Genomic DNA, 14,091 nt, shown 5'->3' on the forward strand with positions numbered 1-14,091 from the left:
AAGCGAGGGGAGAGGATGGGAAATGGCGGTGGGGTAAAGGGACAGCAGGATCGATGTGTCTAGACGTGTCCCCGTCGCGCGAACATTGACGTGTACCCGACCATCGCGGCCTCAACACGTGTCCCACCCAACCGACGTTCGCGTCAATCCCGATAAGAGGACGACACGTGTCTGTCCTCCTCCCGCCGCTCCCTCCTCGTGAATCTGAGCCATTGATCTTCACCGATTTGAAAACCTGACCCAGAGATCAGTTTTATCAAAACTAACTGTGCTGAAATACTATTGGAAATGCTGATTACCCGCTGGGCCCACCAAGACGGTGACGGCACCAAAAGGGGACCACCTGATGCCTGTGGTAAGGATAACCACTGATCCCACTCGTCTTCTTCCATGGCTGCCCAAAATGAACACGGAATTGAGTTTCCAACCTGTTATGTCTTAATGGAACTAGAGAGGCAATTTAGCATGTGAACCACTTTCAAGCAAGATAATATGTTCCTGGAATCAATCTGTAGAGGGGACAAATCGGTACTGTCAGGTGGTGGTGGGTTTTTCGCCGCCGCGCCAAACGGTGAGTTCTTGGGATGTGATTCAGATATCTCAGGTGTTTCGTCTTCCCTGCCAGTTTCTATTTGAGCAATTGGGTCAGAAGCTTTCACCATTTCTGGGAGGAAATCACCATCTTTGGGGAACTTTAAGAATGTCATGACAGTCTGAGAAACAATTTTGGAATACGCTGTAAAGGGGGATGAACAAGTAATGGTTGAGAATATTTCTATAGCAGAAGCTCCCGGATTCAATTAACCTGCTTTTGGGAAAGCTGTTCAGAACACAAACCAACTTCTTGCCAACCAATGGAACCCATCAAATATGTCCTGCCAAATTGGTTGGTATCAATCAAAAACACCAGGTATCGTGAAAAATGTACCCCAGTACTTGATGTACCCTCACCCAGCTGGCACTGATGGATCCTTCCCATTGTTCATTCATTTTCTCTCAACAGCACATCTGCTCAGTAAACTGTAACAGTCTTTAACATTTATTTCTCAAATTTTCAGAAACCCATCTCAAGTTCTGTTTTGGCACTTTTAACCATCTGTGCTGTGATTTTCACCTGTAAAATTCATGGAGGGAAGCATTTGGATCCTCTGCATGGTTGCCTACATACATACACAGCTCCAACCATTACCATTCTTTTCTTTTTCTTTTTCCTTTTCCACCTCTGGTTTACATTATAATAGCTCTATTCTTTTCTTCAAAAAGTTGCACTTAAAATTCTATAGGTGGTATAATATTTTAGATAGAGATCCATGAAAAAATATAATATGTATATCAACCAGAATATATAAAAATCCATAGTGAAGAAAAAAATCACATAGTGGCATTTATTTTGAGATCATGAGGTCGGTATCTTTGGAGTCATTCAGAGGAAAAAAGAAATAAAATTTTACATCACAAATCTCACTGTTTTATTGAAGAAGAAAAATAAGAAGAGGAAGATATTGATAATAATGTATCCATCTTTAAACCCATTCAAAAAAAAATTCTCTCTAGAACAGGTGAAAACACCTCCAGTATTATAAACATTTAGACCTGTTTTTTAGAGAGTACAAAAGATTAAAAAAGAAAAAAAAATGCTAACAAATAATTCCAGAGTTCTGTTCATAAAATTTCCTGTACTTTCCTGTCCCTGACCTCTCCAAATGCCAATCAAATTTGTCACTTTTCTTGTTACTTTCTGTAAAGTTTGATGGTTAGAGCCCTGGCATTAAAGCCTAATTGAATCCAAAAAGTATGGACCTTGTTAAGAGGCTTGTTACTAAGTGCATTAGTGAGCTTGAAGTGAAAATATTATAGCAGCCAGTGAGGCAAATCTAGCTATACCTGGAACCACATTGCTTTGCTGTTCACATGGCAGGGCGACCAAGTAAAATCACCAAACAACTCCTTGAACCAAAAGAAATAGGCACATGTATCAGTATGGATTGTATCACTATCATCTATAAGCTTGAACAAAGTTCAAGTCAAGCAAAATGTTTCCAGTGAATAGAGATGTTATTATTATGACAGGAAATCTTCTCCGCACTTAACAAAGAATCTAGACCATATTATTTCCAGGAAAAAGGTAAAATAAGCTGATGACTGATATCAAATGAACCAAGAAAATAAATATTATCAGTTATTTGCTTCTACTGTAACTTACTGAAAAATTGTTTGATGCAATCAAAATGGGAAGAATCTAAGCAAAGATCTAAAAACATTCATCTGGTTTTGGAAATAACAAAACTTCGGAGGAAAAACAACCCATCTCCCATGAAAGTTATCTTCTTTAACAAGAAATAATTAAGACATAAAAAATAAAGAGACATCATAAATAATTGGGAGAAGCAATCCCCTCTACTCCTGAAGTACAAGTACTTAAAGACTCATCATGAACCAAATGTTTCCTTCTAAACTTGTAATTGCAAAACAGGCTTCAAATACATCATTTTATTTCCTCTGATCATGGTGTATCTGAACTTTTTTATTTTGTCACTAAGATGCATCTGAAGGAAAGGAGCTCTTGAGGTAAATAATAGTAATGGTCATTTCCCTAGTTCAGCAGAACATAAAACTTGTTGAAAATGTAACTACAACCATTTAATACCAAACATTCACCAGAATAATCCAGATTGGGAATGTCATCAGTGGATTACATAAATCAGTTCCAGAAAAATATTGATTGATGGTTTGATCGATTTGACTGCTAAAGGAACGGAATCCACACTACTGCATTCTGCAAGGTGTAGTTCCCCTTCAAGAGAAATCACATACCACATATATGGTTGAACTACTCAACCAAGTTTAGTTTCTTCAGGACCAAGGTGACAATAGATCCTTGACCTAAGTGCACATTTTCTCAAACTACACTTCTGAAGAAGCTCATAAGATGCTCTGGTATCATGTATTATAAAGGAAATGTAAATGAATTGTTGAGTGTGTTCACGCTATAAGTTCTTGGTTCACCAGAACACCATACTCTACTTGCCTAGCATCAGAGAAAAGAATGTCTCCACTTCTCAGACTAGTCAGAATGTGGCCAATGGTGACCCAGCGGTGGTGAAGTAACTTGCAAGATTTATATCTAAGTCCCGATACATGTTCACGAAGGGATGTTTCTGACATGAACAAACGTAAAATGTCAGGATTAGGGTATGATGAAAAAGCATAAGTGAAATAGCAGAAAGAGAAAGAATGTAAACCAGAAGTTCTGGCGCTGACTTTCTGTTTTTTGGGTCCTTCTGTACACTGGCATAAATAAAGACTACATATTAGTGACACAAAATAAACACTTGTTAGGACAAGAAAAAATAAAATAAAAGTATTAAAAACCAACAATATTTGCTACAAATCCTACTGGTAGAAGTTCGTATACACTATTAGCAGAAATGATCTCACATAAGTTTTGAAAAATTATGTGGTTATTAGTAGAAAAAGCCTCTTAACTTCTGCAAATCATTGGCGGAAAGATGTAGACCACCTTTAACATGGTATTATGACAGAGATTCTTTCTGGTGGGACTAATTTGTGACCTTTATATGTTGTCCATGTCTCAGTCCCATCATCTATTTGTATAAGCCTAGATGAGAGTGGAAACGTCAGTGGGAATAATCCCACATAGGTTAACTTTGGAAATATCCGATGGTTATTAGTTGGAAAAAAGTCCTCCTCATTTGAGCTACTCACTTTTGGATGAATCTGGATCCAACCTTTTTTTTTGAAACGTAACCATGACTTAATTTTAATATATGTATTTCATAATCTACCAAAAGCAAATTTCAAGACAAATAACTCTGAAGATCCTGTGTTTAGGTGGGACCATCTCTGTTTCCATAATTTGCTGCGGGCAGACCACATCTGTGAACAATTATAATATAATGGCTGAAAGACATTAGCTTTGTTTCTCACCAAGCAGAAATGAAAGAGCAGAACTCCGGAGAAAATTGATCAGAAGGAGCACAAGGTGGTGGTTGATCAACAATTGCTTCCAGAAGCTCATAAAAGTTGACCCATTGGCCCTGTTCATGTGGTGGCATATATGGAAAGTAGCCACTTGCACACTCCAACAAAACTATGCCCAAGCTCCAAATATCACTCTTGAGCCCATATGTGCCTCCACTGATTCGCTCCGGCTGCCAAAAAAAAAAAAAAAAAAAATCTACATAAAGAACTAGGTTATTCATTAAGTTAATCAAAATAAAATGGGATCTTCTGCAATCAATGACATAAAATTGACAAATAGACGAATTTAAAAATAATGAATTTATAATAAATGGGGCCATGAACCCTACTCCAGTATGCTTGACATGTATATTGCTATCAGTCTTAGGCAGTAGACCAGCCAAGAATCTCTGCTAAAGAGCTACAAAACTTAAGGCAATACATGTCAAGATGTCTTGCTATGGGGCTTTCATGGAACCTCATCACAATTGTCAAGAAAACCACTAAGTAAAATGACAAATGGAAATACTCACAGACATGTAATTGCAAGTGCCAACAAAAGTATCACGCTGGCAAGAGGTACTAGCCAATATGGTACTCACACCAAAATCAGTTATCTTAACTTCTCCTGCATGGTTGATTAGTATATTTGATGGTTTTAAGTCTCTATGGATTATGTGTTTCTCATGATGGAGGTATATCAAACCCTTAAGAACCTGCAATGAGGAAGAAATAGCTCTTTCAACAAGGGTATCCCAGATCCAATTGAATAATAACTGCAACTCCAGAATTTAATAGAACATGCTACTAATGCTCCTGGGAGGCCTAAACAATGCACTGGAAGAACCTACCACAATATATACAAATATATCACATCATAAAACTGGATGAATGTAGTTCGTGTTGTAAAGATCTCAAAAATCCCACTAATCATGGCCCATAGCCTAGGAAGTTCCAAGAACAGAACCTCTCAAACTTTCACTTGTAAGGCTTTTATACAAGATACTACATTCTCTTTCTCTTGAGAATGTTAGAATACTACGTTCTGACTGGCCGTTGACAAACTAACCAAGTCCAATGCTTTTAAATACAAAGGTTTATGTTGCATAAGCCTGTGAATAACAAAAGTAGGGCATTCTACTGAATATTGGAATACTTAAAGAGACATGTATGAAACATGATATTTCTTTGCTCATGAGGCACTGACCTGCTTACATATTACAGCAAGATAAGGCTCAGGAATTGTTTTGACATGCCTCAAAAAATCAGAAAGAGACCCACCATCCATGTACTCCATGATTATAGAGATGACTCCATTATCATAGAAAGATTGGTACCAAACCACAATAAATGGAGATTGTGAGGATTGGTTAATCTTGAGTTCCTGTGCGATCTGCCTGCGGACACTTTCAAGAACATTCATCTGGATAACCTGCAGATTCCAAGGAGGATTACATAGAATTGTTTTCTTCATCCAAAAGGTAGAATTGTTATAATGCAATAGTATAATTTTACAAACGAGTTATGCATTACAGGATCAGCTAACCCGTGCTGAGTTACAACAAATTTTTGGTCTGAAGGAGTTGCAGATTCACAAAGCTCATTTCATCTGCTCTCATATCATCATCATAACCTCATCCCTTCTATGTAGGGATCTCATCAACTTTAAGAGAAGTTTGAAAACGAAGAAAAGATACATTCAGAGAAGAAGAAACAGGGAGAAGAGAGTAGAGGCTGAATGCAACTTGTCATTCTGGGTCTATTTGTGAGCAATGACCTCTTAAAACAGATAGAAATTTTTTTTTCAAGTCAAACAGATAATCAAACCAAATTTATGATAATGGAAACAAATCAAAACCCAACTTGCAAATTATAGATCATTGTCTAATTATAGAAATTACTTCCAGTCTATTACTCAGCATCTCCAGTATAATTACAGGAGTAAGTTTCTATGTAATGACTCTAACAAATGCCTGAAACTACTATTCAAGCTATCATAGGTCAATCTTTGCTAGAGATCAAACACAACTAAAAAAACAATGTAATAAAAATAGGTGAAAGGCATCATAATGCAACATATTGTCCTGGCAATCGGAAAGCTACCATAGGTCAATCTTTGCTAGAGATCAAACACAACTAAAATAACAATCTAATAAAAACAGGTGAAAGGCATCATGCAACATATTGCCCTGGCAATGTGAAGGCCACTGACAGCATTTATTGGGAGAAGCCACTTTGCACAAAGTGATAAAGTTCACTGATTGGCAGCTAATGTGGAAAAAAAAGCTTTATTATGGCAAGAAAAAACAAAGAGAGAGAGAGAGAGAGAAAAAGAGAGAGAGAGAGAGAGATTATACTAATAGAAAACTTGAAGCAAGATTTGAGAGCGACCCTTATAATACCTTTATTGCAAAAAATTGCCCAGTGAACTTGTGGCGCACCAGCTGCACAATTCCACCACTACCCTTTCCAATTACTTTAATTGTGTCTAAATCAGCTAAACTTAGCTGGTTGTCTGATGGCTTTACAAGAGGTGGCTGCCAAGAAAAAAATCAGGAACCACATGAATAACTCAAGAGATAGAGATGGTGAAAAATAAGATTATGATGTTTGGCATTTTTTAGAAATTTTGGCATCTTATCTTTAAATGAATAGAATAATACCCATATTAAGCACATATGCTCATCATTAAAGGAAGAGGGGCACTAGCAAACTTTAAGTAACTAACCTTTTCAGGTAGTCACCAGAAAGCTTACAGCTGTCCTCTCTTTGGATGTCAAGAGAGAACAATCCATCTTAGTGCAGAAAGATTTGTTCTCTTTCTGTAAAAGATATAAGGTTAAGATTTAAGAAAAAGATGAAGAAAAGGGGCAGGAAAAGGAAAAAAAAAGTAAAAAGAAAAAAAGGTGCGAAAAGGAAGTAGCATGACAACAAAGAACTCTACAACAACGGCTAAAGGTAATAAAGGAACATATTCACCTCGAAATAAATAAACAGTTAACGAGCCTGAAGTTGATGGACCAAGAGGTCTGCATTTACAATATCAGAGAATAAAGAAACATAGAAGTAATTGTAGGGTTTTGACAATGGGAATCTTTTTCACGACTCCTAAGATACACAAGCCAGAAAAAAGACTTCTTATGTTATTCTTCAAAAATAACATAAACACTATCATTTTGAGTCCGCCAACTAACATGTACAGAGGTTTCATCAGAGTATTAGGTTAGTGCAGATCCATTCAACTCTTAAAACTTTAAAGCTGAACTCAAGATTTCTTAGGCACTCCCAGTAGCTAATGCCCACATAACGTCACTACCTTCTGTGTAATCAAAAGTGACGAAAAATTCAAAAAAATTCACCCTCAGGTAAAATTTCAAAACACACGGATGTGCAACTAATATTGCACTCGGTAACAAACTAATTACTAGCCTCTCCTGCTACTAAAATCAATGCCTTCAGTAAACTGAAGAACAATATATATTTACGCGTAAAAAAAAAAAAAAAATTGTTTCCAGACCAAGAGGATCCAATCACTTAACAGTTTTGCAGCACTCAAAAGTTGAATCAGCTACATCCAATCCAAACAATCACGGGAATAAATCACAACCAAAAGAATTCACTTTACCTGCACTTCCCCGTTCTCGGAAACAATTCGAAGACCATCCTTGTTGACCAAAAGATCCCCCACCTTAAACGTCCCGCTCACCGTCCTGACCATAACATTCGACCCCAGAATAGAAATTCATGAAGATGTAAAAATAAAGATTCCCCATCTTAAAACTTAAAATCCACATTAAACCACAAAAACTCTGATGGGGACAAATTTACTGACAAGAATTTGGCGACTGATTCCTCGTCAGAGGAAGGTAGAGTAAGCTTGAGATTGGGTTTTGAGAGTGGCTTCGGCATGGAGACTATCTTCGGCACCTTCGTTTCAGGGCTCTCAGATGATGAAAATGAAGACAACCGCTCGGTCACTGCATTTCTTGGTAATGGAAGAGAAAAGGGGAGGAAGCTTTGTGGGTGGACTTTAGACGAGTCAAAAAGAAAATGGTGAGCAGGACAAGGAGGTGCGAAGTGGAGAAGCTGATGATTGAAATCAAGCGGGAGAGGCAGCCGGAGTCCCCGTTTGTGTTTGGTGGGAAGGACACCCCCCCCCCCACCCCCCCTTGTTAATGTTTTCAACTGTAGGACAAGTGGTTGTAAGAATGACGAGGGGGCCGTGATAGGCGAATCAGGTTCGCGGAAGTCCGATACATATCGAGTCGATACCGGTGACCTAATTGGATCGCGAATCGGGTTGTTAAAGGTTACCGTTTGATACGCAAGCCAAAAAAATTTAAAAAATAAAATAAAATATTAAATTTAACTCAATTTATTTATTCTAGATACATATAATATTTAGAAATTACATAAAAAAAGAAAATGTTGGCGATAAACCCACTTTATAAATATTTTAGACTATATTTGATTAGAACTAATTGTCTGATCTTATTAACCTAATAGTATTGTAATTATGGTTGTTATTGTGAAGCCATTAGATAAATGGCATACGAAATGGAGACTCGAACTCTTGACCCACCTTCAAAATTTGTATGAACATCGACTTATGGTTCAAACGACGACAACTCTTTCCCTTACAGAAGAATAATTACAAGAGTTAGAAGTACTGCCTCCATTATATTATATTTTAAAAGTTTAAAGTTAATCAATCATATTTTAAGCATATTAAAATTAATAACAATGATAATAATAATAATAATTAGATATAATATTGATTTAATAATGTTCTATTAGATGAACTATAATATGCAAATAGTTATTTCATAATGTAAAGTTAAGCTAGTGAAATACCATTAAATATTAATTTTATTATAAGTTAACTAGTCTTTATTTTTAAAGACATTTCATAGTTATAATCGAAGTTAATGTTTTGATTTATTATTATTATTATTATTATTATTATTATTATTATTATTATTTAAATGGGAAAACTTTAAATTGAAAAACTGGAAAAAGTTCAAAATTGGATTTTTTTTAAAATTTCAAAATGTACTGACAAAAGAAATAAGCTAGAGTGACGCTAATACATTAGAAGAAAATGAAAAAAATAGTCGCAATAAGAGTTTGTTGTGCATGGTTTATAAGCAATCAAGAAGAAATCAAAATAATAATACAATTGAAACCCCTAGGGCCTGTTTGGAACCCAAAGAAAAGAAAAAGGGGAGAGAGTCATTTTCTGTTGTTTAGCAGCAGAGAATTATTGTGAGAAAAGAAAATTACTTTCTCTCTTAATTAATAAATTTTCTCTCACAAAATGATGGAATTTGGGGATAAAAGAAAAGAAATAGAGACTTGAGAAAAAAAATTTAATCATCAAAATTTTAAAATATTACTATTTTTCTATTCTTTTCCATTTTTCACGTGTATCCAAACAAGAGAAACTATATTCATCTTTCATTTTCTCTTATTTTTCATGTGCATCCAAACAAGAGAAAATAATTTTTTTTTCCTCTCCACTTTCTGTGTTCCAAACCATAGCCCTAAGATTTCCGGAGAGACTATCTATGTGAAGACAAAAATCAGGCTTATCGATTCATGTGGGGCTCATATGAAAGAAGAACCTTAATTTGTTGTTGATAATAATTAGCAAATTCATGCAAAAAAAAAGATCATTTTTCCTTAAAAGTATTTGATGCAATGGCATCTTTATTTGAAAATCAGTCTCAAATATGGGTTTTTGTCGAATAGAGTAATTCCCACTTCTACAAAGAAATTTGCATTTTCTTTCTTATAGCAGGCACATAAACATAATCAACATCACCAAATCCTTGAATTTCAAATCCAAAAACAAGGCAAAGTTCATCCTGCTCAAGCCTGTTTGTCCAATCACAAGAAACTGTAATATGAACTCGAAACTAAAAAAATTATTTTCAAGATTACATCCAGCCCCATTGCTGTATTACACTGATTGTGGAAACTAAGCACCGTGTTTCTCTTCAAATACCAAGAAAAGGATATCAAGGATGGCCATCGAAACTAATGCCTTGTTTAAATGCTCCATGAATAGTTATTCTGGTAGAAAAAAGTTTTTGATCGGCAAGAACCCAGTATTGGCATCACCACAGGGAAGCTTTTGCAGCCTGAAGAATTGGATCTTCACCAGTCACAACCCAGAAGTAATCTTTCCTTTTGCTGTTCAGAGAGAATGACTTCACCATTTACTTCTGCAAAACTCCTTTAAACATGGCTCAGTCTTCCTAGTTTCTGCAGACTGATAATACTGCTACAAAACTTGAATCATTCCTGTGATGCATGGCTTCAATGTAAAACCACTCACAAAACAATGTTTACAGATTAACAGTTTAGAAAATTCTAACAGTCAACTCTGAAAATGGATCAAAAAGAGATTTTTGCGTCTCTTTCACGGTGGAGAGAGAATCCGTTGATGCGTATGAAGAGTTTTTTACGTGACTGTAGCTCCGAGATTAGGACTTTCATGGAGGAATTTCCCCTGAAAAAACAACTAAATCAAATGCAACAGTACTGCTAGTGCTGTCTAAATACCTGCTTAAGGTAAGCGAGCTCGTAGAGCTCCAAGAATGAAGTCCATGCATGAAACGACCTTGTGTGCTCGCTCCCTTCTGTCACCGAGAGCCGGTGGGTGACAGATAGAGAGTGAGCACGCAGAGCTTCAAGCATGAGCTTCATGCAAGAAAGAACCATGTGTGCTCACTCTCTTCTGTCACTAAGCCCAGCTTAGTCAAGCAAGTATACTTATACATACATTAGTAGAGTAAAGCAGAAGATAGAACCGCGTTTCACACCACCAGCAGAGACAGAGGAAAGAGGAAGGAGGAGGAGGAGGAAGAAGAAGAAAAGTGATTATGAGTAGAGAGAGGAAGGGAAGTGCAGAGGTATATATAAGGAGTAGGGAGTGAAAGGGTTGTATTTTGGTCTGTGACTGGAATAAATGAGTTGAAAGGTTCCATTCAGGTATTGTATTTTTCTAGGAAAAGAGGATAGCTGCTCCATTAAAAGGAATCAGTCTCATTTATTCTAACCTCAGCCATTTATCTTACCAATGCATCTTGTAGTTCTAAACTTTTGCCACAACTCCCACCTCTTCATCCAATCACAACATCTCTTACATTTCTATGCAACAACCCTCATTTAATGTTATCACATGCTCTCTCTCTCTCTCTCTCTCTCTCTCTCTCTCTCTCTCTCTCTCTCTCTCATCAATGCACTCTACATAAAATCATGATATTATTAAACAAAAGTTATATGTGCTTAGACATGTTCTTTGTTCTTTTAACGAATAGTCTTACATAAATTAGTAAGTACAAAAATCTCAAGTTTTATTAGTTGGCTAGTCATTTTGGGATAAACCTCGGACCCAAACTATACATTATATCAGAGCAGGTATTCATATGTGGGTTTCTACCCAAAACCTACATGTAGAGCCACAAAAGATGGCCTACACGTGAGGGGGAGTGTTAAGGAATAGTCTCACATGGATTATTGAGTACAAAAATCTTGAATTTATTAGTTGGGAAAGAGACTTCTTAAGTTGGTTAATCATTTTGGGATGGATTTTGGACCCAACTTCACATATTTTATGTGCCCAGAGATTGTGTTTGTATGTCTTTCCATTTTCAATTTTTAAAAACCTGAGCAAGCCTACCATTGCATGCATTTATAAACTATGGCTCATAGGGCTTTCAGCAACTTCAGTGGGTTATTTGGAACCTAAAATGCTTTAGAAATTTCTAACTAAGGGGTGTTTTGATTACTCAGATATTACAAATGCCCAAAACAGAAGCTTTGTTTCTCCATTTTTAAAGCCTCAAAGCTTCACTTGATGCTGCATAGCCCAATAGCTTTCCAATTAAGCACAAGGGATTAGATATGTGAAATGTTTTGCCCCTGATAGAAACTAATTATCCCATCTTAACTACTTAATAACTTGTTACACTAAGCACAACCCAAATGAAATTGTGGGATGGGTCACTTTATTAAGGAATTAATCATAAACCCAAGATTGGGCCAAATTGAAAATCTTTCAACTCACTAACACACCCTACTATATCTGTTTACAAGTGTTTTTATCTAATTCAACTGCCAAAGAGCTTGAGCTTGAACTCTACATAGTAAAACATTAGAAATATGGGTGTAGAGTGTAATCACAAACTTAATGGGTTTAAGACTAATTATTTCATTATGTTTTGGGGATAATTTTGTTATATAAAATTAGTTTATTAACTCTTATAAGATAGTTGTACTTAACTTTCTTATTCATAAACTAAGATAAATTTTAAGTTGTGATAAATTAATAAATAATTAAAAAGTTAAATTGAGATTAATTAATTAATTAAATATATAAGAATAAAATAATTAAAAATGCTTACAAAAATTTTGGGTTATGAGAAATTTAGGGTTTAGGTTAGAGAAATTGAGAAAATTTTAGGGTTGAGGATTCAAGATTAGGGACAACCAGAATGAGATGAGATAAATTAAGATTAGAAAGAGGGTCAACAAGGTCGAGATGATAGAATTAGGGTTAAGTTATGAAAGAGGGGTGGCTAGAGATTCTGAGAGGTACGACGGCTGGGGAAAACAGAGAAAAGAGAGACGGCGGAAGAAAAAAAATAGATTGAAAGTGAGAGGAAGAAAGATGGATGCAAAGAGGAAGAAAAGCCAAGGAGGGATGAGGATGTGGAGGAGAACCGGAGAGAAGGTTAACAGGAAGATGAGAGGCGATCGATCACGAGCAGATAGACGACGAGCCCATGTAGAGGAGAGAGAGAGCAAGAGCAAGTAAGAGGAAAAAGGAGAATGAGAGCCAAAAGAAGAGGGCAACCGAGCATCAAGTGTGACTGAAACTGACGAGTAAAAGTGAATTTATTCGTCTCATGGAGTGAACTCACTTTCACACGTTTTTTCACCTGAACGAGTAAAAGTAAATTACTTGCAAAATTTACTTTTACTCCCCACTTACACCGTGCACTAATGCTTTTGGAGCCACTTTCCCTAGTGAAAATGATTTCACTTTGACTTACACAGTACACTAACAGGTAGTAAAGTTGTAAAGTATTCACAAGAAAGTTGTTGAAGGTTTCTTGAAGCTGGCTTTCACCGAGCATGATTCTTGTATGTTTCGGCCCTCTGCATAGTACTCCTCTGTAACAGATGAAAACTTTCTTTTGACAGAAAGAAGAGAAAAAATTTCTTTGATGTGAGTTTACTAAGCTTCTCTTTATCAATCAAGTATGGCTTATTTATTGGAGAACTGGTTTCGACACTCAGCACTGTGATGATGATTCTGGAAGGGGATTAAGAGGGTATGAAGCTTTTAATTTTCTTTTCGAAAAAACGATGAAAAATTAATCTAGACAATTGGACTTTAAAAAGAATTATTCCCGCTTCATTGATATGGGTTTGCTGAGACTGGAGTATAAATGGACTGATCTCCAAAATCTAGGGAAACTGTCCATGGCTTGCATGGACTGAAACGAGTATTTGTGAATTGACTCTAAAAGATAGTTTCAGTTAATCAAGTTGACTTACTGGACTTCTTGAATCTGTTTGTCTGTGTCAAGAACTCAAAATTCATCAAACCCTAATTCCATTTCTAAGTCTGGCTATATAATGGTTAACTGAAAAATGAATCCATCCATGGATTCCATGACAGATATGGATTACTTGATCACGTATTGGAAACTCCAAACTGAGCAGGTAAGTGACAGAGAGAGAGAGAGAGAGAGAGAGAGAGCACGCACAGCCTCCTGCATGAGCTTCATGCAAGAAAAAGCCTTCTGTGCTCTCTCTCTTCTGTCACCAAGCTGAGGACAGTCACATGAGAGAGAGAGAGAGAGAGAGAGAAAGGTGGCTGATCAGTAGCCGTTTATTAAACCTGGCTCTTCCAAGATAGTCGAAACTTCAAATTTCCACAGAAACCATCTTGCATTCTCTATAATTTACTTCGAACAACATGACTGAGAGATGTGAATTGAAATATTAACTTGGCTAATGCTTATCCTCTTCTATTTGAATTGATGAGTTCAGCAAGAAGAGAAGAAGCAATATCTCTCTCTATTTATATCCTCA

At 36.3% G+C, this 14,091-nt stretch overlaps 1 protein-coding gene across 2 annotated transcripts; it reads right to left on the minus strand.

The window, feature by feature from the left end:
• Positions 1-375: 375 nt before the first annotated feature.
• On the minus strand, positions 376-7,976 carry LOC137948671 (mitogen-activated protein kinase kinase SIPKK). 2 transcript variants are annotated; one of them, XR_011111638.1, is made up of 10 exons: positions 7,814-7,976; positions 7,607-7,691; positions 6,384-6,518; positions 5,189-5,413; positions 4,515-4,697; positions 3,949-4,172; positions 3,243-3,288; positions 3,029-3,158; positions 1,885-1,947; positions 376-394 (listed from the first exon to the last, which is right to left on the minus strand). XR_011111638.1 is itself a non-coding variant. In XM_068794791.1 (9 exons), the coding sequence occupies exons 1-8, from the start codon at positions 7,888-7,890 to the stop codon at positions 3,069-3,071; spliced, it is 1,065 nt and encodes a 354-aa protein (XP_068650892.1). In that variant the 5' UTR covers positions 7,891-7,976; the 3' UTR covers positions 1,528-1,947; positions 3,029-3,068. The 2 variants fall into 2 exon arrangements, 1 of the variants encoding a protein (XP_068650892.1); XM_068794791.1 differs by lacking the exon at positions 376-394 and having other exon boundaries at positions 1,528-1,947.
• Between the last annotated feature and the right edge of the window lie 6,115 nt (positions 7,977-14,091).

This window comes from Aristolochia californica, unplaced genomic scaffold (assembly GCF_029961685.1).
Source record: "Aristolochia californica isolate CCGP_79_NKW_82.1479 unplaced genomic scaffold, dmAriCali1.0.hap1 SCAF_13, whole genome shotgun sequence".
NCBI lineage: Eukaryota > Viridiplantae > Streptophyta > Magnoliopsida > Piperales > Aristolochiaceae > Aristolochia > Aristolochia californica.